The sequence below is a fragment of the Rhamphochromis sp. 'chilingali' genome, assembly GCF_963969265.1.
Source record: "Rhamphochromis sp. 'chilingali' genome assembly, chromosome: 2".
NCBI lineage: Eukaryota > Metazoa > Chordata > Actinopteri > Cichliformes > Cichlidae > Rhamphochromis > Rhamphochromis sp. 'chilingali'.
In genome coordinates this window covers 61,226,636-61,251,951 of record NC_137930.1, presented here as the reverse complement: position 1 = coordinate 61,251,951, position 25,316 = coordinate 61,226,636, and the positions used below count along the sequence as shown (strand labels likewise).

Sequence of the window (25,316 nt, the reverse complement as noted above, 5' to 3'; positions counted from 1 at the left end):
GGGTAGTGCTCCCTCGTCTGGAGGTTTTAGACAACCCCCTGAATCAGAAAGCCTCTGATGTTTCTATGCACCCTGGGCTGTATCCAGCCTGTGCAATTACTCGAGCACAAGCTCGTAAAGATACTGATATTGCCCTCTCTGATTCTGTGTTGATGTCCTCATTTTCCGGGGAGAATGATGTGCCCACTAACAGAAACAATGTTCTGTCACCCCCAGACTCTGTGAAACCTGAGGAACCTGATCCATTTCCTAAGGTCTCTTTGCTGCCCTTGACTAGAGACCAGCTATCAGCAGCTCAATTAGCTGATGAAACACTACAGAGCTGGTTCAAACGTACGGTAAGTGCTGAGCAAGTCGAGAAAGAGCAACAAGCCTATTTTGTAGAACATGATGTTCTAATGCGTCAGTGGTCTCCACCTGGTGCAGAAGGTGCAGATTGGAGTAAGGTCAAGCAGATTGTAGTTCCCTCTGTGTACCGGCAAAAGATCCTGGCCCTTGCCCATGAAAGCCAGTGGTCGGGACACTTGGGCATCACGAAAACATACCAGCTACTATTAAAACATTTCTTTTGGCCTGGTATGAAGCGTGATGTTTCTAAATTTTGCAACAGTTGCCATGTATGTCAGGTTGCAGGTAAACCTAATCAGGTCATACCCCTGGCTCCGTTGTGTCCCATTCCTGTAGTGGATCAGCCATTTGACCATGTCATAGTAGACTGTGTGGGTCCACTACCTAGAACAAAATCAGGAAAGCAATACCTTCTCACAATCATGTGTGCAGCTACCCGTTTCCCCGAGGCTGTCCCGTTACATAAGGTTACAGCAAAAGCAGTCGTTAAGGCGTTGACAACATTCTTTTCAGTGTTTGGCTTGCCAAAGGTCATACAGACCGACCAGGGCTCAAACTTTCAGTCTAAGTTGTTCAACCAAGTGGCTAGCACTCTAGGTGTCAAGCATGTCGTGTCCTCTGCGTATCATCCTGAATCGCAGGGTGCATTAGAGCGGTGGCACCAGACCTCAAAGACGATGCTACGCAAATACTGCCTGGAGAGTGAAAAGAGCTGGGATGAGGGTGTTCCATTTGTGTTATTTGCTGCCCGTGACGCCGTTCAGGAGTCACTTGGTTTTAGTCCTTCTGAGCTGGTATTTGGCCATAGGCCACGGGGACCCCTCAAAGCTCTGAAAGAGGCGTTTTTAAGCCCACATGGGGTCTTCAAAGTGAATGTCAGCAGTTATGTAAAGCACTTCCGTGAGCGTTTGAATCAAGCCAACGCTCTGGCTAAACAGCACCTTGCCGCTTCACAGGGAAAGATGAAACGCCATTATGATAAGGCTTCTGTTAAAAGAACCTTTCAGGTGGGGGACCAGGTTCTTGTGCTCTTGCCTGTTCCAGGCTCAGCCTTGTCTGCGAGGTATAGTGGCCCCTTTAAAGTTTGTGAAAAGAGAGGGGAGACAGATTATGTAATTTGCACTCCCGACCGCAGACGCAAAACACGCGTCTGTCACATAAACATGTTGAAACTGTACCATCCTCGGTCAACGCCAGAGCCTGCTGGGTTCTGTGCTCCTATTGTAGCCTCAAGCCACCTAGAGGAAGGAGGGGTGGACGAGGTTGATGGGTTAAAACTACGTTATCCCACCTGTTCTAGACCCCGTCTGCCTAACTCTGAAATGCTAAAGGCATTGCCGAGTTTGCTTGAGCATCTGTTTTCAGAGCAGCAAGAAGACATAATTGCCTTGATTAGGGAACACCCCTGTTTATTCGGGGATGTGCCAACTTCCACTACGGTGCTGGAGCATGACATCGATGTCCAGGGAGCTAAACCTATTAAGCAGCATCCTTATCGAGCCAGCCCCCATAAGCGCTTGCTCATGAAACAGGAGGCTGACTATCTGCTGCAACATGGCTTAGCGAAGCCCAGTCAAAGCCCCTGGAGCTCGCCTTGTATAGTGGAATCTAAGCCAGATGGCTCGCCCCGTTTTATTACAGACTTCCGGAAGGTGAACTCTGTGACTGTGGCTGACTCACATCCTCTCCCAAGAGTTGAGGATTGTGTGGACAGTATTGGGACTGCTCAGTATGTCTCAAAGTTAGATCTTCTTAAAGGTTACTGGCAGGTCCCTTTAACTGAACGTGCCTCTAACATCTCTGCCTTTGTTACACTTGATGATTTTCTACAATACACAGTCATGGCGTTCGGCATGTGTAACGCTCCTGCCACCTTCCAGAGGCTAGTAAATAAAGTCCTCCGTGGCCTGTCCAACTGCAGTGCCTACCTAGATGATCTAGTAGTTTACACTGAAACATGGCAAGATCATTTGGAAACGTTACAGCAGGTATTTCACCGTTTGGCTCAAGCTACTCTAACTCTCAACTTAGCTAAGTGTGAGTTTGCCAAAGCTACAGTGACGTACTTAGGCCGGGAGGTGGGACGTGGACAGGTCCGGCCCATAGATGCCAAAGTGGCAGTGATTAAAGAGTTTCCCACACCTACCACCAGGCGTGAGTTGCGTAGGTTTCTAGGGATGGTGGGCTACTACAGAAACTTTTGTAAGAATTTCTCCTCTGTAGTCAAGCCATTGACTGACCTACTCAGCCCGAAGGTTGAGTTTGGCTGGTCAAGTGAGTGTCAGGATGCTTTTGAGAGTGCAAAAGCCCTCCTCTGCCACACTCCTGTGTTAGCTGCACCTGATTTGACGCGACCATTCAAACTTGAGGTTGATGCCAGTGCTGTCAGGGCTGGGGCAGTGCTGTTGCAAGAAGACTTGCAGGGTTTGAACCACCCCGTTTGTTACTTTTCCCGCAAGTTCAATAAAAATCAGCTAAACTACTCCACCATTGAAAAGGAGACCCTGGCTTTGTTGTTGGCTCTTCAGCACTTTCACGTGTACCTGGGGTCCAGCATGTTGCCTCTTGTTGTGTACACCGACCACAACCCACTTGTGTTCCTTGCTCATATGTTTAATCATAACCAGCGCCTTATGCGCTGGGCTTTGTTGTTGCAGGAATACAACTTAAGTATTCGCCATAAAAGGGGGTCTGAAAATGTTTTAGCTGATGGTCTGTCCCGCTTGTAAACATGTTTTACTGTGTTTGTTCTTTGTTGTTGTTCACACTCTGCAACGTCCGCTTCTGCCCGACCTAGTTGGTGTTTTAAGGGGAGGGGTGTTACGGCCTCCGGCCTCAGGTGGCCCCGCCTTCCTCTAGGTAAATCAATGTGTTCCAGGACTCGTGTGTGATTGGTTACTGGGAGACCCGTGCCAACCCTCACTTATGCAGAATGAAGTGTGCCAGACCACACGGACGATTGGCTGCCCCGGGATCCCATGATGCTCCAAGAGGCAATCAGTGGCTGATCGTACCCACCTGTGGCTACAAAAGGCTGGAGGTCCTTCACTCAGTGGCGGCTGCTTAGGACTGAACATGCAGTTTGCCCTTCATGCCTCCCTCGTCGATCTTTGTTGAACTTATTCATATTGCTGACCTTTGTCGAACCTTGGTGCATGCTTTAAACCTAGCCTGATTAGAGTTTTGAGCTGCTAGCTGGCTGTGAGTAGGATTGCGTGAAGCTGGCTTGCCTTAGTTAAAACCCTAGCTTTTATTTTGTGTGCGGCCAGCCTGCCTTAGTTACCCTTTAACTTTTACTCGTGACTGTTCTTTCTTTATGTAATAATTGTCTGCCCAGTGGTCTGTTGCACAGCCCTGTCGGTTTTCTGTTTAAAGTTTGGAATTAAAACCACCCAATCCAATAAACAACAACAATAACACAGAGTTAGTAGCAGAATAAACGGTTTGGCCCTGGCCGAGAAGATTTGGCAAGTTTCTCAACCTAACTCTGGTGCTCAACCAACAAATGCCCTCGTAGGACAGCCCACCTAGATGACAAGCATACTGTGGGTACACTGCAACCATACAATAGCCCCCACTGTGGACTCTGTTCTGCTTAGTGTGGGCAACCCACAGTCTGCCCACATGGGCATTAAAGTAAGCATTCTTGCTATAGAGTATGTGCGGTCTGAATGGCCATCATTAATTCATTAATAAGTGACTGAAGTTGCATGTGTTTGCCAGTATTATTAACAAGGCTGCTCAGTTTATCACACTGATGAGAATATATCTCCAGTGTGTGTGTTTAACAGGTGTTGTCCCTGCCATAAAAAGAGCTCCATCAGGGGGTTTGACTGGGCAAGTCCTCTTTGACCTCTGAACCTTCCTGTAAACAGGGTCGACAGGTGCTGAGCGCAGGGCAGAGGTCGGGAGGCTAGCTAGTCTGTGGCCTGACACTATCGAACTCAAAGCAAACATTATGAAAAAATGCAGCAAAATTGCCGCCCATAACCTTTTATCTCTGTGCAGTGTGAGTATTGTGTACGGGCTGTATATGCTACTGCAGTAAAACTGTGTTAAAATATGTGTGTGAGAGAGAGAGAGTGAAGTAATCCCTTAATTCTCTTTAGCTGTTCTGATGCATACTTCAGAGCATGGAGGCAGTATGGACAGCAGCTGTCTGTGAGGGCTGTGTGACCCCGCCAGCACAGAGGGTACAAAAGAAATCGAAACACCACCTGACCCCTGACCTCAGCTCAGAGCGTGTCACACACACTGTTTGTTGTTGAGGATGGACTGGAGTAGACTTATCATTACTCTCCAAATCTCTCCCAACTCTCTCCTGTGTTTACGAGTGTGTAAGTGTGTGTGCTCCTCCTGTTGGCATAACACTGAAGCGAAAAGACAAGTGTCACTGAATCATTATGTCGAGAGAGTGAAAATATGAGGGAGGGAGGTAGCTGGGAAGAGAAAAATGAAACAAATGAGAAGCGATGAGTGAGATGTGGGTTGTAGTGTAGAGGTGTTGATGTGTGCATCTATGAGTGGCGGAGGCAAACCACAAGAAAAGCAGGGAGACGAGATACAAATGAGGAAAAATGGATAGGAAGATAGAACAGGGATAAATTAAGATGAAAGTTCAGGAATGCAAGCATTCATGCTCATTTCCAGAGCTACTTTATTAGAGTAGCTTTGCATGATTAACATGCCACAATGATCCATGTCTATCTTATATCTGGTCTTCAGCGTCTGTCTTAAACGTGCTGTTTAAACAACCTTAAGGAAGCTTATTGTGATTTGCTGCCCCTTGTTTACAGATGGTTTAAACTGTAGGTGGGAGGACAGCTGTTGAGTTGACCATATTAGGAATATCCCCTTTTTTATATCATACAGTTCCACAAATTGTCTAAAACTGAGGCCTTGTTGCAGAGTAATGTCTGAATTTATTCTGATGGATGTGTCTCTTTTAAAGGATAATTCTGTTTATTTTCTTTTAAACTTATTGTATTATCCATTACCCACAATATGTCCAAATTGTCCATTACCCACAATATGATTGTAGTGCTTTGGCTCATGGTAACTTTACCACCTCTTTTAGACATTCAGGGAAATAAAGAGTAACATATATCACGGCAATTGCAACAGTCTGCAAGGATTCTGATCATTTTGTCTTGTTTTTATTTTTGAAATTACTCACCAGGGGATGCACTATGAAGCAAGATTAATCAGTTTGCGAGCCTCCTTTTCAAGCTTGAAGTCAGAGTTTTCTGTTTTACCCAAGTGACTCTTTGTTTTTTTGTTAGCTAGCTAAATTACCATGGTAACTTATGCAAAAAAAATTGACGTGGTTGGGAGCAGGTTATGTTCAGGGTTTCAGTTTAAAATTCCCCGGAAGTGCCATGTTTTCAATTATTCTTTTTTATTTCCAAGTGCAATCATGATCATCACCTGATGATGTCTCTGACTGGAGTAATGGGGGACACTCATAGGGATCGTTTTTTCACATGCACTATAAAATACCACTTGTTATGTGAGCGTGCACAGAGCCTGAAGCAAAAAGCTCTGGTTAACAGAGGAAGTTCATAACTATTATCTCCAGCTGTGTTTTCAGGTTTTGTCAAGTCAGTTAACACAAAGGAAGCCACGATGTGTTGAGCTTCCCTCATAGTATCGTCCTCTAGCTCTAGTTTTACTTCCTCCCTTTGTTCTGTTTCCCACCAGTTTTCAGCTACACCTGTTTCCCACCAGCTAATTACCCATCCAGTATTTATACAGGTTCCTTCTGCTCTCTGTCCGATTGTCTCAGCATTTTGCTAAGCTTGCGACATTCTCTTGTGACCATGTGAATCTCTTGGTATTTTTTAACCACTGTTTTTGCCTTATCCTCACAAATTTAGCTTTTTGGAGTTTGGGGATTTTTTGACTGCTTTTGGACCTTGACCTTTTAGTCAGTTTGCTTCCTGGCCCACCTACCCATCATATGAGCCAAGCTTTGAACTTTAAAGATGAGTTACAGACTTATACCTTGCTTGCGAGTCTGCTTTTGGTTCAGCCATTACAGCAACAAGCTTGAACACAATTTAACATAACTAGTGTAATGGGAGCAGAAGTGTGCTAAAAGATTGGAACCAAGGCAAAATATTTGTACGCTCAAAATCTAAAATGAAAATTACACACTATGAAGGGTGTAGCGTATGTCATATAATATATAACAATATAATAACAGAAAATTATGCACAGTTCTCCGCAGCTTTATTGTAAGTGGCTATTTTCAGTGTAAACCTGCTCAGTACGACCAGAAAAAGCTGGGGAATAGCTGGTGAGCAGCTAATTTAGGAGCTAATCAGCCTGACCTGGTGGAGATCCAAAATGGAGCTAAAAGAAGACTGAACGTTAGATTTATTTTTATAGGGTAAATATGCTGCATGTGCCATTAAATAATAATTTCCACCCAAGGGCAAAGTTGTTTAAACAGTTGAAACACAACCTATTTCCCCTAAATAGACTAAAAAGTAATTAATTAATTAATTCAAATTGTTATTGTAGGCTTATTGGTTCTTCACGCAGGCATTTCTCCATTTTAAAGCAGAAAGAACAAGAAGAGATTGAAAACAGAAATAACAGGTGAGGAGTAAAAGAGACTTTAACAACAACATGAACATGCAGACATAGTGTCTGGGAGAGAGAGCACAGGGGAGATATTTCATAGTGATATATGTGAGAATATGAGAAATATGAATATATTATATCTTTATGAAGAATATGGTACCATAGACATGAATGAAGAAAATAATGTTTTCGAAAGCTGTGGGGGAGAATAATCTCCTCTTTAGTCAACATTTCACAGTTCACAACCAAAAACTCGTTCAAAAAAATTATTTCAAAGCATTAACTGTGTCCTGCTCTTGCTTGGTCTTTCCTTGGTCCTTTCTTCCAGGAGAGAGCTGCGCATCATTGTGTACACCATGGTTACCAGCACACATGTAGGTTTTAAACGCTCTCATCAGTGATGCTTTTAATGCCTGCCCGGCAAATGTCTTTTAATGAGTTTTTGCAGATCACAGCAGTCACAAATAGATAATCGCTCGCTGCACGAGGAAACCCTGCAGTCGCCCAACCTAAATGTTTTTCACCTCTCTGAAATCACCAGCTCATTGCAGTCTGCTCTTTGTGAACATTTTCTATTGTTAGCAGTGTGACTTTAGTTTGAGTTAATCAGGTCCTTTCAAAAAAACATTGTGACCAATTGACTGATATGAGGATTATGGGGCCTATGGCTGAGGGTTTGGTGTATATAAATAGAAATTGTTTTCTTTTGAAAGTTGAACCAGGAATTTTTGGTGTAAACAATGATGGCATTTAAAGTGTTTTTATTTTACAATTTGAGGAAGCTAAGTTTAGAGAGTAATTTCCTAGTAATTTCCATTTCCTTTTTTTCTTTTGTAAAGGTGATAATAAAAGGCCAAAGGACAACCTTGAACTTTACTGTATAATCCATCTGACACTCTAACTGGATGTGTTTCTTCTTCTTCTTAAATGATGTAGCTTGGTTAACCACTAGGTCTAAAATACAAGTCAAATAAACCTGATTTTGTGCCGCCGTTTGCTCAATTCAGGTGAGGTCTGTTTTTCCCAGTGTGCTCTGGATCATGTTGAGTTTTTCATGTTGTATACTTCAGCACTGTAATGTGCTGCTTTTTTATAAAGACAGAGAAAATGAGTCTGAAGACACGTATAGACACATATGCTCTTCTCTCCTCTGCTTGTGTGTTCCTCAGTGTGGGAACTCTCACTTAAAACACCAAGGATTATTTCTAAGCTGCATGAATTGATACGTTTTTGTAATTTTGCGTGTATTTTACCCATACGGCACTGTTGTAGTTGTTGTTGTTGTTGTTGTTGTAAGAGGTAAGCTTCCCCCCCTCTCTTCCTCCTCCTCCTCGGTCTTCATTTGCTTCCCCTCGGGGCTGATGTGATTTAAGGCTGTGCTTGAAGACTGAGGACTCGGCTGTTATCTGCCTGTTATTGATGCGAGCTGTAAGTCTCACTGTCCACACTCCACAGGCAGGCAGAAAGAAAGAGGACTGCCGCCGCTGAAGGATGGGCGAATGGAGGAAAAAGAAACAGATAATGCTGGCAGACTGATGGCTATTCCCTGTAATACTGAGACCTCAAACAACATGGCATTCTTCATGGATGCGCGTTATTAAAAAAAAGTCCCTTGCAGCTCCCTCCTCTCCTTTCCTTTCCCCCTTTCCTTCCACTTCCCCCTGCTTTCACCCCACCCCCCTATGCCATCTGTACATTATGTAAATGTCAATAATTTAGCACAAGATTCAAGAATTCACTGCCTAACAACAGGTTATGATCTTTGCTATAAAAGCTATAAAATATGCGTTTGTGAATAAAATATGATTCAGTCTCTTTCAAAGCAGCTGAAACCTGTCAAGATTGCCATTTGTTTTCTGACAGTATCGCAGTGAAGTGACAGTTCAAAGGCGGGGGTTTGTCTTTATCTTGGCAGGTTTTCAATCTTTGCTCTATTTCTGCACACCGCTGAGCATTATTTTGTATCCATTGTTTTGTAGACTGTCTTTCATCTCCAGGGCTTTGTTGTTTTCTCACTCTCTTGCCGTCTCTAACTCTCCCCCTCTTGCATCGTGACTTCTTCTTCTTTTTCCCCCCCCACACTTTTACAGTTCATCTTGTATTGTACAGTTACAGTATCACTGGGCTTCGGGCACATAAACAGCTAACACTTCCCACTCTAATGGCCCCGACAACCTTCAATCACCTGCCTCAAATGCACCACCTAGATCTAAATGCACCGTGGCTTCTTTCTCCTGTTTTCTTTTTCTCCTGCTATCCCTCCTCCTTCTCCTTATCTTCCCCTTTTCCTCCCTTCCTCCTCCCTGCTTTACCCCACAGGGCTGGAGATCGTTCCTTTGTTCTTGACATCTGTTTTGTTTGGTGATTAATTGAGATGAGCATGTGGGGTGAAGGCCCATAGAGGGGGAGCTCAGACCCCCCAGGTAATGTGTCTGTCTGTGGACATGCGTGTGAAGGTGTAGAAGCGTGTGGGTGTTTGTGTTTGCCTTGATGTGGTTAGTTAGTGCAGACTGCCAGGATTTCCCTCAAGAGCCTTGGAATATGAGACATTTGAATAACTATTATTTTGATAAAAATGTTTAAAGAGCTGCTCTCCGTCAGCAGCAAATCTCACCAGTCTTTCCTCTGTGTTTTAATTCAGCAAGATGTTAAGTGACAGCTGACCGACAAGTGACAAGAACTGCACACACCAGCATGCCAGATATCCTGGAAGGCGCGGTGGTGACTTGCAGAAAATTTGGAAACAGTCTGCAGTTGAGTCCATAAGTATTTGATACAATTTTTCAAGCTATCTACAGTGGATTTGAAATTAAACAATTCAAAGTAGGCTCAAAACTAAATCAATAATTGACTGACAATCAGTTTCATGGCTACGTGAGCCCAGTTCCCTTATTATTTCATGACAGATAAAGAATAAAGAACATGGAGTATTTAATAAAAGTTCAGCTTTAAGTTTATTAGCTTTTCCCTGGAACTGTCTGTAAGAAATTCATAGAGATGTTCATACAAGCACAGGAGGTCATCATTAGACTGAAAATAAATAGGAGTAAATAGGAGAAAATGTTTAGAAAAGAAGCCATAGGTGTGCAAAAACCTGCTTTTTTATTCCCAGTATTGTCACATTTACTTATTGTCATGAAATTAGACATGCGACCCTCGGTACAGCTGACTAAACAACAACAACAGCTGGTTATAAACGTGAAAGCTAATTTTAGGCATGAGTATTCTGAAAAATCACACTTTGCCTCTGATACATTCTCACATTGTATGAGAGTTTATTCACCAAGCGTAAGAATTCTGCAAGCTCCGGTGCACTTCAAAGAAAGTTTCGTTAACGTCAACGAACAGCAGCTAACACACATAAATAACAGCTAAAACACACTAACAGCAGCTAACAGGGGCTAACAGCGGCAAAAAAGGCGGACTTTAAATGTTCCACATATCCTCTAGCACTCACCTCAGCATAGCTGTCATTGGTCAGAAATGAGCTTCTGACTCTTCTGACTCACTGACCCATATCTGACTTGTTTAACAAAGTTTCACAGCCTCCTTCAAAGTAAATACAGATAGAATCTTCTAACCCGGGACTGACAGCTGAGGTAAACAGCAGACTGACAGCCTGCACAGAAAAGGAAAAGCTCTGGGGTGGATCCAGATCTAATCCACACAGTAGTAGAAACACGCTGGCCGACAGTTATGGGGTACAGCCTAAATTTAAGGTTTTGATCTTTCTTGGCTTGGAGGGTAGGAAAACAGAACTCACTCGACTGCAATCTGCAATTTACTGACATCTAGCTTACCACTGTAACTTTAAAACACCTAACCTGCCAAGAACACTCTTGAGGAGATAAGTGTAACATTGTCAAAATCTACAATAAAAAGTGTAAAAATTTTGAGTATAAGGTTTTACAACAAGGTGTAATACGCTGGTTACACTCAAGACAAGAAATCCAGAGGAGACTTTGCCAGAAAGCATCTAAACGAGCCTGCAAAGTTATGGAAAAAAAAAATCTTTGGACAGATGAAACCAAGATTAACTTTTACCACAGTGATCGAAAGAGAAGAACATGGAACAGGGGAGAAACAGCTCATGATGTGAAGCAAACCACATCATCTGTCAAATATGGCGGAGACAGTGTTATGATGTGGGCATGCAGAGCTGCCAGTGGAAGCGGTTCACTCTGTGTTTATTTATGGTGTAAGTGCTGATAGCGGGATGAATTCTGGACTGCACAACAGTACAAAGTATAAAAATATTTTTCATTAGTGTTAGCACAGATTTAAAAAAAACAAAAAACTATTTAATTGATTAAAAAAACTTTCACCAGCACAGTGTCTAAAATATCAATCTTCACAACAACCTTCAGTAAAAAAAACAACAAAAAAACTACTGACAGTAACAGTCCTTTTCTAAGGACTTCAGGCAAAGGTGTGTACTACTCCCATCACAGAACAGTGGCTTTACAGAAAAAGGGGAAGAGGGACGATCTATGTAAGCATCCATCCCCTCAGCTGACAGCTTCATTAAATAACAACATAAACAGTGAAACGGTTTATGTTGGCCATCTGGGCAGCTTTTATCATTCTTGAAGGGAGTATTACATGCTAGTGTATAAAAATGAATGGATTTTGGCCATCCTTAAATGTTCAGCACTTGCAAAGTTTTAAAAATAAATGTCAAGTTGGATGGTTAAAATGGTCTTGGTAAAAAAGAGGGTAGGGAACCTTGAATATTGTATCACACCTTATGTGCAATGCTCCAAATATTCATCTATTATATTTTCAGCCAGTGGGACATGCTGTAATATTTATAGTATATTTCCCCCTTTGAGCTATGATTCATAACCTTTCATCCATACACTGTATGCGGCTTTAAAGTATGTTAAATTCATTCAAGTAAATAATGCATGCCACATAGACATCCCCATCACCACTTTTCGCCGCCTTCATACGCCACTTTGTTCCCTATCTTCCTTGTGAGGGATTAGAGTGGAAGATGTATCACTGAAGTAATTTAGAGGAATATATCAAGAGATCACATCTGATTTTCACAAAGGAAATTTTTCACAATTTGAGTGCAAGACGTCAGAGAGAACGGCTCCAGAGTCAGTATGCGCCTGAGGTGATGATTTACAATCCTCCGAGGTCAGAAGACATCAGCAGGGACAGACGCAGGTTTGGAGTTCACACGGCCAGGTCAGAGATCGCTTCAGTGGTTAGATCAGAGCAGGGAAATATGCTGAGAGGAGTTTAAATTCTCCTAGGGGAGCTGTGTGTGTCTGTCTGAGTTTCCTGGAGGAGCAAAATCGATGTAGTGCTGTGGTTGGTGGGACCTGACCGACCCAGAAGGGCTGCAGGATGGAGGAGGAGATACATACAGAGATAATCACCAGATATCACCATCTGTGTAAGCAGAGCCAGGCCAAACAGAGGCACGCACAGCAATACATGTATCTTACACACACACACACACAGAAGGGCAGTTTCTCACTGTGTGTGTGTGTCAGTGTGCTTCTACACTTGCAGATAGATAGATAGATAGATGCCCCAGTGTCGCAGCAGCAGGCTAATTTCACACTTAGTATGTGTGTCGTCACTGTGCAAATGGACAGATGGACAAGAGAGAGGGGGAGAGAGAGAAAAAGAGAGATTTTGGAGGTGGAGAAGTACAGTGAAGCCCTGTGGCTCAGGCCCACTAACAGTCTTGATTTATGCTGTGGTGGGAGATTGTCCGCCTAGTCTGTGTTGCGCTGATTCAGGGCTTCAGCAGGCCATGTTCTGATGTCTATGTAAGCATGCATGAGTGTCATGTTTGGGATATTTTCGTGGGCAGACAGGCACCAGACAGCCTGAGTCCAGAGTTTAACTTGGGGGTTGAAATGCGGGCCCAGAGAACACACAGCATACTTCCCTCCATCAACTCCATCAGCCTGACACCGTCACAAGTGTGCCAGCAGACAAAGATACACAGACCAAAGCTATCTAAATAATCCCAGACCTCAAAGAGACTGTAGTTTAGGGCTTATTACTGGTTGTCTGGGGCTGTGTCATAACTTTTAGGGGGGATAGGAGACAACCTGGGACTGTGCTGCTTTCTACTTCATTTGAAAATTTTACTACATTAGATTAATGCCAATAGTCATATGGATTCATTTTTACGTCCCAATAATTCCTATCCCAGCAATGCAAACTTACTTTTTTCTCTCTTGAGGTCACGGCAAACCCATCAGCGTCCAATTAAAATCCCTGATGGTGTGGAAGACCACGAGAGGCTGATTAAGAGGACAGAAGTGATGAGAGGGATTGTTTGAAAGAAGCGACTCCTCTATACAATATGTGCATAATGACTCCCTCTGACAATTATCTTTGATCCAATGCAAGCCACCCCCTCCAGCCCCTCCACCTCCAACCATCCATCCATCCCCTCATCTCTCCACCACTTCATCCTCCGCTCTGCCCATCCCTGTCTTTTAATCTTTTTTTTTTTTGCTTCTCTCTGTGATGACGCTCATCGTCTGTTGTCTTTTTAAACATTGTTCCAGAGTGACTCCAGGAATGACAAATATATTTACAATTCCTCTTGTCATTGCATACTTGTGTACACACAGATTTGTTTTTTCAGCAACAAGAGTAGATACAGAGTAATGAGGCTCACTCACTCGGGGTCAGCAACCTCACTGGGGCTGGGATGAGGAGGGATAGAGAAAACAAGAGAAGGGGGAGGGAAAGCAGGAACAATGGCATGATGAGGAGGGGGCTTATCTTTTTTTTTTTCATCATTTTCCTCCATTTATTTGTCATCTTCTCTGTGCTCCTTGTCAGCAGTTGGAGTGCTGCATGGACACAGGGGAGCGAAGGGGGAGAAGCAGCAGAGAGAGAAAATGTTTAAGTGCTGATGGCAGCCCCTGGTTGCTGCTGGGACCGGGGTGTCAGCTCTTATTCTGCCACAGCATGCATCTGACAGGCAAATGATAGAGAAAGAAGCAGGGAGGAGAAGGGAAGAGGGTGTGTGTGTGTGCGTGTGTGTGTTTGTGTGATAGCGTCTGTTTTGAAGGCAGAACAAGAGCTCCAATAAGGGAAAAGGAGGGCTGTGACACGAGCGAGGCTGGTATTGCTTTGACCACATCATCATCTGTCTCCTTCCTCTTCACAGTCTTTTTTCTCTCTCTCTCGCACACACACAGATACACCCACCCACTCCAACCCCCCTCACCTTTTGTTGATAGATTGAGTTAAGATAAGATAAGATAAGATAAGATAAGATAGAACTTTATTAATCCCTCGGGTGGGTTCCTCTGGGAAATTCGATTTCCAAAAAAGCACAGCACCGACAGAAGTTACAGAGTTATACACACACACACATATATATAAATACAGAGACAATATAAATAAAATATACAAAGGGGATAAATAGAATAAATAGGAATAAAAATAAAAATACAAGTGAATTGCACATTTCAAGTATTGAGTCTATTGCACCGTTGACTATTTACAAAAGTATTGCACAAAAGGTATTGCACAGTGAGGTGAAGAGGCACTACAGCTTAGTTGTTCCCCCCTCCTTTGTCCTCCTGTTTCCCCTCCCTCTCCCCTCCAGAGAGGAGTTAAACAGTCTGATGGCGTGTGGGACAAAGGAGTTTTTAAGTCTGTTAGTTCTTGTCTTTGGGAGAAGCAACCTGTCACTGAACAGACTCTTCTGGTTGTTTATGGCCGTGTGCAGAGGATGTCTGGCATTGTCCATAATGTCCATCAGTTTCTTTAATGTCCTTTTCTCTGCCACTGTCACCAGAGTGTCCAGCTTCATGCCGACCACAGAGCTAGCCTTCCTGATCAGTTTCTCCAGCCTGGATGAGTCCTTCTTTGCTGTGCTGCTCCCCCAGCACACCACAGCATAGAAAAGTACTCCAGCAACCACCGACTGGTAAAACATCCTCAGGAGCTTCCTGCAGATGTTAAAAGACCTCAGCCTCCTGAGGAAGTACAGTCGGCTTTGGGCTTTTTTATACAGGTGCTCTGTGTTGCATGACCAGTCCAGTTTATTGTCCACCCACAGCCCGAGGTACTTGTACTTGTTGACCACCTCCACCTCCTCCCCCTCTATCTGAACCGGCAGTGGACCTGCTCTAGACCTCCCGAAGTCCACAACCAGTTTGTTGATAGATTGAGTTATACTGCTCCCTCTGTGACAGGCATTCCCTCACGTTTCCACAGCAATGAGGTCAGAGGTGGATGCTCGTTATTGGCTGTTGTCTGTAATCATCACAAACTGTGCTGGCTGGTTTATCGGCACTCCTCCTTCACCTCCTCCTCCCCTTCTTCTCTTGACCTCGTCGGCCCTGCATCACGCAGCAGAGCATGACCCCCCGGGGGGCAAAAGGTCTTGACTGTCTTGACCCTGAGGTCACTGGTGTTTGCAGAGCGATGATATATGATATATAAGTGTATATATGATATATAAGCTTGGGAAGATACAAAAAAGTGCAATAAACTGTAAAAAAATAAAAATAAAAATTCATGCCCATCACACCTCCCTCCCTCGTTCCTCCCCCTAGTCCCCACCATCTCTCCATCCTCTTCGCTGTTTCTTAAGTCTTCTTTATCTCTTCTCTCCAGTCTGCCCCCTCTGTCAGTTTGTGGTTAGCTGATGTTTCACAACTGCTCTCACAGCTGTTGATCACTGTGTGTGTGTGTGTGTGTGTGTGTGTGTGTGTGTGTGTGTGTGTGTGTGTGTGTGTGTAGTGTATACACGGTGTCCTACAGTCGTCTCTCTCCATTGATTCAGTGGTGGCAAACAGGGTTATAGATAGCTCTGTGAGACCCTCACAATCAATCTTATCACCAGCGTACTTCCTCCTCACAACTCCCAAAGAGGAAGGAGATAAGTGAAGGAAAAAAGAGAAGAAGAAATAAAGAGAAGAAAGATTAAGAAAAATGAAGAATGGGAAAAATAGATGTAGGGTAGAAAGGAGAAGATAGAGGTTAAATAACTGAGGTAGGAGGCTCAGGGGTCTGTGTGTCTGTGTCACAAATGTGTGTGTGAAATGAAGCAGAGCATGTGTGGCTGCATAGATGTCTGCACCATATGTGTGAGAGAGGAAGTGACAGAGAGAAATGAAGGCTACTGTGCATAGATGGAGACGATGATAGAGCAACCGGGTTCCTCTGGGCCGCCATGGACGCTGACATTACGGAGAAAACGCCAAAGAGCCATCTCAGATAATTGTTCCTAATTGTCACCCCTGGATGAGGTTCGGTTTGATGCCGTGTCTGCGTGCGTGTGTGTGTGTGTGTAGGCAGCGATTTCTGGCATCGTCACTAACGTGATAGAATTGGGTCTTGGTGACAGTAGAGGGGACGTTTGCTCACCGGGAGTGGACAGTAATTGATGGAAAGCTAGGCTAACGTGATGTGTCAGACATATGAGGCCTGTCTAATCAGTGGGAGCATGCGAGTGGTTTAGGGGGCTGTGTGTATGTGTTTGTGGTACAGCTATGCCGGTCACATCATGGTACGCACCAGCGTGCCTGCGGTCCAAAGAAGCAGACTGTTGATTTTCAAGTGTAGAAGAAGAGGAGAGGAAAAAAACTAGAAGAGAAGAAGAGGAGAGCTGAATGAAGCAGATGCTTAAGGGCAGGTTTTAACCCCCTCCCCTCCCTCCCTCCTCTACACACTCACACTCACATGCGCACACTCACACAAAAACACACTTTTCCTCCCCTTCACTCTCCCTTCCTCTCTCTCTCCCATGATGAATCAGCTGTCACTCAGGCACCAGTCCAATCTACTGATAATGAGAACTGCATCAACACCCTCTCGCCTCTCTTCCTCCCTCTTTCTCTCTCTCTCTCCTTTTACTCGCACCAGCTAAATCATCCTTCCTCCTCTCTTCACATTTCTCACACACACGCACACACACACAAACACGTGTGCGCACACTGCACTAACATAAACTCATTCATCTCTCCCTCACTCATCTGTCTTATGATTCTCCTCCTCCCCTCTTTTTTCTCTTCCTCCCTCCCCTTCACCCTCTTTTCTCTCTCTCTCTCTCTCTCTCTCTCTCTCTCTCTCTCTCTCTCTCTCTCCCTTCTCCTCCTCCTCCTCCTCCTCCTCCTCCTCCTCTGTGCTCGCTGAGCTGAGCAGTCAGTGGTGGGACTGAGGCAAAGGAGGGAGGATAAAGCAAGAATAGAGACAGAAAGGAGAACAGAGGCACAGAAAAACAGATCATTATACAGCAAACGAGCAAGAGGCCGCTGAATGAATAACAAGGAAGGGATTACAAAGCGCAGGACTGAAAAAAAAAAGGAGAGGACACCGACTGAAGACTCTCTCTCTCTCTTTCCTTCACTCCCTCCTCCCTCTCTATCCTTCCTGTCACCCTCCCAACTCTCTCAGAGGCTCTCCCTCCCAGACGATCTCCTCAGTAAAAGATGGCATGAGCACACTGTCTCCCATCCTCAGCTTTTGGAGTATTTTTTTTTTTTTGCTTCACCCTCCTCTCTGTCACTCTTTCTGCATCTTTCTCTACTTCCTCTTCTCTCTACACGGGTTGAGTTCAGAGGCTGAAGAGGAGTTGAGCGAGGTAGACAGAGGCTGACCCCTCTCCCTGCCTCCTTTCTCACACCCGCAGGGCCCAGAAAAGAGAAAGAGAGCGTGCGCGAGAGAGAGAGCTGGAGCAGGGAGTCGTCTGATGACTTACATTAACAACAAACTCCTTAACCCAGCCGACCGCAGCCCATTCCCTCTGCCCGACCCCCCCTCCCTGCCTCCTTTAACCCGGAGTCTTACTCTCTGAGTCAGTGGAGGAGGGATCCAGGATCATGTTCGGATTAAAGACCCCACACTTCTACCTCCCAGGTAAGACCAATTATACTCAGTCTTTGATGTTCCCGCGGATGGCTCTGTGGTGGTATTTCTTGTTCTGTCACATTGTATCAGCACAGAGGGTGGTCACAAGCCGCAGAGAGTGAATCTCCCTTTTCATGCAGTCATTCTTTCAAGACGTAATTAATGGCTCGGGTGATGTCACATTGATTTACCGTTTTCTGCCAGGTAAGGAGGGCTACGCTGTGCTTCTGCAGGAGCCACTTCTCATGATGTTTTCGGTGTCACAACATCATTTTAGATTTTTCAGAAACAGAAAGACAGAGAGACAAAATTTAGTTTTCTTTCATGAAGAAGTAAATTTTCTGAGTCTTCTTGCTCAGTGCGTTGACCTACTGAAGCACTCCCCTGATACTTTAGTTGTGCTTTTTTTCTCTCTTGTTACTACTGTGTACAACTGGGAATGGGTCTTTTTGTTATTTTTAGGCTTGATCGACAGAGTGTAGTCAACCTCACAGCTAAATGACCTTAAATTATGGGTGACAATTAATTGTCACCTAGGTAACTGAATCACTGGTTACCCATTTAAGCATTTACTAGAGTATAAAAGGAAAATTTTAAAATCTAAAAATTTCCCCCTCCAAAAAACCTGAACATTTTCAGCTTTTAATTTAATTTAAGGATCAACTGATCATTAGAATCCATTATAAACAGTTACTAATAGTAGAAATGCAGTCTAAATAAACATAATCCTTTAATGTAATTCAAGGGATATTTTGTGCTTGGCATCTACAGTAGCTCTGTGGTTTATCACTCAGTTTCAGTTGGGGCTTTTGCTGCCAGTCAAACAGTTTTCATCTGCAGTCTTTCGAGCAGCTGTGTGAAATGCAGGAGAGTGCGGCCGGTGTCAGTGTGGAGACAGGTGTGAGGTTACCTCAGAAAGGTGCTTAAACATGCCTGAGAGCAGAGTGACGGGGACGGCACCAGGGAGGTCAGTGAAGAGGCGGCGGGAGGAGGAAGAGAATTAAGACTGACACACTGAGGTAGGAAAGGAAAGCCGAGTGTAAAGTAGGATTTTGTTCATTTAAACGGTAAGAGAAAGGATGTGAATGATAATGCTTGACACTGAGCGCTGTCTGTGTTTTCCCTCTGAAGTCGAACTCTGACCTTTTAGTTGTCTGGGCCAGGCGGCGGTCAGTGATTAAAAACCTGCTGTGGTAAAAGGTGAAATGTGGGAGAGAGAGAGGGGTGTGATAGAAGTGAGACGGAGGGAGAGGGGGAGGGAGTGATGGGGGAATTAGAGGGTGGAGGGCAGATTAAACAATGTTCTTTGCCTTGTGAATCTTTCATGCTGCTTTTTGAATTATACATCTGCTTTCATAAATGATTGAGTGATTATGTGGCGCTTTGTCATTGTTTGTATATTCCTGTGTGTGCGTGCGTAGGTGTGAGTCTGTGTGTGTTTGTATCTGCATGTGCATGTGACAAGAGAGAGGAAGAAGAAGAAAATCTCTCCAGGAAGCAACAGCCCCCCCTCCATCCTCCCTCCCACCCTCCTTCCACACTTGCTTTCATCCTCCTTTTTTTCAGTTTCCTAGGTCTCGCTTAATGTCTGTGTAGTGTGTGTGCACTTGTCTGTGTGTTATTTGATTGTGGTTTTGTGCATGTGTGTGAATGGGTTTTTGTCATAGCTGCCACCTTTGTTTGTGTATGTGTGTGGTTGTGTGCACCTGTCTGTGCTGTATGTAGGTGTGTGTGTTCATTGTGTTTGTGTGTATATGTGTGTGTGTGTCCTCTCACCACTCACACATTGGAAGATGCCCCAGCCCCCCTCCTGGTCCTAACTGCCGTTGCTGTGGAGACTGTGTCAGCCACACACTCGCTCCTCAATGATCATTTGACAATGTAGGGGGTGAGGGGTAAAGGATGTGTGTGTGTGTGTGTGTGTGTGTGTGTGTGTGTGTGTGTGTGTGTGTGTGTGTGTGTGTGTGTGTGTGTGTGTGTGTGTGTGTGTGTAGCGACTGCCATGTGATTAGCCAAGGTAGAAGAAGTGGAGCAGGGTAAGGATGACAGAGGAATCTAGATTAGAGGTAACAATTGAAAATCAAGATGATGATACATGCAAAATACATGAAAATCTTTCCTAGATCCTGGAGCGGGGGAAAACATGTGACATAGGAGACATGAAGATGTGTGTGTGCATGAGAGCAAATCTACACCTTCTCACCCAGAGCACACCATGACCTTACCAAGGTATCATAAGGAAAAGAAAGTGACATCTTTTTCTAGCTTCCCACTCTCTGGACCTCCCCTGGTGAAATGTGTCACACACATTAAGGCAATTTACTGTTTTCCCTCCGTGACTTGTCAGCTGATCACAGTCCAGGTGTCTTTTCAAAAGTCGTATTTTTCTAAAATCAGAATGTGTTCCCAAGAGAAGGTGCATCTAAGCTGTAGGGAGGCGTGAAAAGAAAAAGAGGGGAAAAAACAAAAGGGAAAAAAGGCAGCTTTTATGTTTAAATTATAAAGAGGTTGAGTTTCTATGTTTTTCTTGCTGTCAAACAAATCCCCATGAAAAGACCTAAACCGAGTGTTAGCCTGTCTCTCAACAATTTTCAACTTTCTTAGCCTGATGCTGGCTCTCAGGACAAAGTAAATTATACTTTTAAAAAAAGGCCAAATGCTTTTTAATTGTAGTTTTTAGAAGGTAGTAAATTTGCATTTACTGGGGGTTAATTTCAGAGACATTTGTTTGGCTTGAACTTTCTGCGCAGCAGGATCCGACTAAACTAGTGTGTCCATGTTTGTTATAATGAAAGAAAATTTCATCCAACCCAACACTGGGGCTCACTCATGTGTTATCTGGATGGCATTGGAGCTCCTTTGGATATCAACAACGTCAGGAATCAGAAACAAAAAGCTGCTTTAAAAAGAAAACAATTATTTATTTATTGAAAAAGGTCCATCAGTTTAAACCTGGTGCAAGTGTCTACATGATGAATGGACACATACTCTGTGACATTTGTGTTTCTGCCCATACATGCACTCGCTCACGTGTGCGCACACATTATCCGTGGTAAGTCGATAGGGTGAGAAAGCCAAGGTGTTGACGTGTGTATTAGCCTGCCACATTTATTGGCTGCTGTGGTATTTTCTGGGGTTGGGTAGCTCTGTTCAGCTTGACCTCAGCATTGATTTCCATGATATGTGTTAGAACTGCAAGGACACTGTGGCTTGATTTATGGCAGATGTCACATGAACACACAAACACACGCTCACATAGACAGTGCAAGGCACACCCTTCTCATTCAGCCTCCGGCGCTCACGCTGTGAGAACGGCATTTGGTAACTTCACTCTAAATATTTTCCCTTAATTGTGCGGCAGAAGCACACAAACAAATACTAATTTCTCAGGCTGCAGAAAAGTAATGACTTCAACGGCCTTGCAAAATGTTTGCAACAGCTGCAAAAAGAAGATTGTGGTTCATGCAAAAAGCTGCTGTGGCGTTGATGAGAAAGACACCCAAGACCGAGTTTGTTTCTCAGTTCAGTTATGTCCGTTAGTAGCCTGTATAGGCTATAATACGTACTCATCAGTGTAGTTCATTTTGACAGGGTGGTGTTGACTTAAAAGCAAACGGTATATATTGTGCACCTTCACAACTTGTTGAGCTTGCTGTAGCAGGCTAGCTAAAGTGGAGATACATTTCAGTGCTACTTGAATACTAAGTTACACATAAACACATTTAATTCTAAGTTATTTTACAGTGACGACAGGCAGCCATGAACAAAAAACAAGAATAAAGCACGTAACATCACCACCTGAAAAAACTGCAGCTGTTAGTAGACTAGAGCTGATGTAGCATTCATGTTGATGATGTATCTTCCTCCTTTCTGGCTTAAAACCTGCTGGCGATCACTCACCTTTTTCTCTGTTGCCAAGAATCTGACAACTGAGGGTGAGACTTTTTGACCATCCAGGGACTCGCAGTGCACTGGACTTCACCTTGTTGGTATTAACATGCTTATGCGCTCAAAATAACAAGTGAAGTGCATAAACGAGAAATCTGAGAACGGTGAAAAGCATCGCTCCAATTTACTGTGAATGTTTACAATATCCAGCGTGGTTACTAGTTCAGCAGTAAAGGCGCATTAAACTCAGTAATGATAGACTGTGGATGTCTTTGTAGTGAAGAAAAATCTTCTGTGTCCTTACTTTTGAGTTATTTTTCTCTTTTTCTCCAAGGAAATATAAAAACCCTCACTGTTTTCCAAATGAACACACAGGGTGCTACCCTCTGTTTGTTTTGAGATCAGCTACTGCACATAATATTATAATCTTTAAGGATTTGAGTGTCATGAAAAAGCGGGAGGAGTTAGGAACAGACATATAATACATGCATCATAATGGTACTAGGCTAGCATTTGTATAGCATTTTTCTAATCTTACTGACCACTGTTTATCTAACATCTGCCCCACTAATCCACTAAGGCTACGTTGCATTTTAGTCATGTGATGTAGTCATGTGACCAATTAAACAAAGATAGCGAGTGCTTATACAGCAGTTGTTTTGATTGCTCTCAATTTTGACAGCTCTAAAAAAAAATTATATCACTTTGTACATGCTCCAGATAGCTTTTCTTCAAATTCTTTAATTCGCACTCGCTTTTGCGCATGCGCAGGACTGGAACGTAAGCGTTTTGGGCCTTTTCAACGTGGATGCACAACTAACGACTGAAAACGTTAGTGTGGACGTGGAGCGTTTTCAGACGAAAACGCCGTTTTCAATCCGGGCTATTCTGGACGTAGCCTAAGAATACAACACAGGTACACAGGGAAACCTGTCAGAATGTGTTTAATGTTTTTAAAACCAGTAAATCTATAAACTTCAAATCTATAACTGAAATAAATATTTGTATTTGCACTGGCCAGAACGTCTTCTCATAACAAACCTGAATAAGTCTGAAGATTTGCAACTTTTAGTGCTTGGGAACATACAGTATATGTAAAGTGCATGTATGTCCAAAAATTAGCCATAAGGTTTACTGTATATCTTTTTATGAGAGTATAAACTTGGCCTATATGTCTAGTCAACCACTGCTCTTGAGTCCTTACTTTAAATAGCACAGAAATAAGTGTTTACGAGAATGTATACATATATATGTGTGTGTGTATACACACACACACGCACACATGCTGTTTGTTTGGCTATAATTCCTCTCAGTATGTGTGGAGAGTCTTTGTGTACTCACACGGAGGCTGAGATGGGTGCTGCCTCAAAGGAAGCTGCTGTCAGGGCCTCTTGCGCTTTTAATTGTGTGTGTGTGTGTGTGTGTGTGTGTGCAGGCTTGTGCTTACTAGTGTGTGCCGATGAAAACAGGGTCGCGGTGCTCCACCTCAAGGGCACTGTTATTAATGAGATGAATAAAAGACCATGACAACAGCTTGATAACACAGAGGAGATAAAAACCACACGCATGCACACACACGCACAGGGAAACATCATGTGGGAGCTGGATAAGTTTCTCTTGCCAAAAAAAATACAAAGAATAAAACCAAAAAAAAAAAAGAAAGAAAAAAGGAAAACAACATTAATCTATTTTTTATGATTTCTAACCTCCAGAGACAGTTGATATAAACTCAAGGAAGGAAGGGATGTAAAAGAAAAGGAATGAATAAAACAGCGTGTTTGGTAATGTCTCCACCAGAAAACAAACAAGTGAGCAAGTAAGCAATCCACCCTAATTGGTCAAAGAGCTGTTGTCACTAATGAGGTCTTAATTAACACAGGATTCACTTAAAACATGTGTGGACCCAGCAACGCACACACACGCACGCACACACACACACACACACACAAACATGCTCACACGAGCAAACATGTCTGCTCTGTGATGTTTACATTCATTTAGAACAAGCAGAACACTTTGATGTGAGATCTCACGCATTCACACAATGAAAACAAACGCATGCACGCACGCACACACACACACACACACACACACACACACACACACACACACACACACACACAGACACACATGCATGCAGCCTGTCTGCTCACTGAGCTGGGGAGATTGGGATAAATGCCAGCAGATTTTAACCTGAGGTGATAACAGCAACTCCTAGTAGCGCTCTCTCATTTTCACACACACAAACACACACACACACACACGCAAAAAGGAAATGCACAGACTCAGAGTACATGCAACACACACACACAGAGCGAGAGAGAGAGTAAAACTGTAATAAGCAGCTCGGTGTACAATAACGAGCAGATGGAGGGAGGATTAGCCAAATAAAAATACAGCAACTAAAATTTGCCAGCATTCATATCTTTTACAGGACGGTGAACTTCTTAACACAACCACACACACACACAGGCACGCACACACACACACACCTACACAACTGAGGCTCAGAGAGAGAGAGAGAGACATCCCCAGTCCTCTGCTCCTGCTGGTCCTGCACCATCTGCATGTTCATGAACCATGTCAAAACATAATTGATTGAATGTGCCAGTGTGTGTATATTGGTACATGTGTGTGTGCACGTGTGTGTGTGGAGTCTTTACAAAGAGCTGGTTAACTGCGGTTAGACTGGGCATGTATGCTCCATAATGCAGATATAGGTTTGGACATGTCTCCCTTTGTGCTCAAATCACACACACACACACACACACACACACACACACACACACACACACACACACACACACACACACACACACACACACACACACAATCTATGATGTCACTTTACTGAAGAGCCTGTTGATTACCCATGGGCATTGCTCTGTCTGCCACCTGGCCGCACCGTGTTAGCAGGTTCCAGTGAACTTGCACATGTGACTGCACACACACACACACGCGCACACACACACACACACACTCACACATGCATGCACACATACACAGGGTCACTTATAGCCCTCTCCTCTCCATCTCATTAGCCCTTCTCTGTCTCTGCACTTAATTGTGTTTCAGCTGGAGTTAACAAGCAGGTACCACAAATAAAATCCGATCTAAAGGGCAATTGAGCCAAATCGGACAGAGATAACGCTCGGCTCTTGAGAACCAACACCGCACTTATCCCAGACAGTCGTCACTTTGAAACACAAGTGGAGTGCAAACCAAACTTTTATTTTAATCCCAGCTAGATTACACGAGCACCAGATTCGTGAATATGAAAACTGATTCCTTTTATGAATTTATTAAAATCGTTAATTTAACATCGCGTGTAGAGGGAAGCCATATGTCATGATTTCAGTGCATCATTAACAGGCTGCGTTTAATTAGCTCCAAATGTCGAGGCAAACGCTTAAGCATTTCTCTTCTCTGTTCATCACTTCACTGCTTGAGTCTTGAAACAGAGAGATTTTAATGTTAACGAAAAGAAACAGAGAAATATTGAGCGCCTCCCGAGAAGCTAGTGTCCAAAACTTGATCTAGTGTGGAGGACAATTTATTTCCGGGGTACTAAGCATAACTGATGTAAGCATCAATAGACAAAGCAGATTTTGTGTTGGCTGCTTTAGCTATGATATACAAAACCC

At 43.7% G+C, this 25,316-nt stretch overlaps 1 protein-coding gene across 2 annotated transcripts in view; it reads left to right on the top strand.

Moving 5' to 3' along the window:
• The first annotated feature begins 17,117 nt into the window (after positions 1 to 17,117).
• Positions 17,118 to 25,316, top strand: part of LOC308392391 (genetic suppressor element 1-like) — a 39,602-nt gene continuing 31,403 nt past the window's right edge. For both annotated transcript variants that reach the window (XM_080875408.1, XM_080875407.1), the window contains exon 1: positions 17,118 to 17,793. In XM_080875408.1, coding sequence (XP_080731534.1) covers positions 17,757 to 17,793 — 37 coding nt within the window. In that variant the 5' untranslated portion in view covers positions 17,118 to 17,756. The remainder of the gene's footprint in view (positions 17,794 to 25,316) is intronic.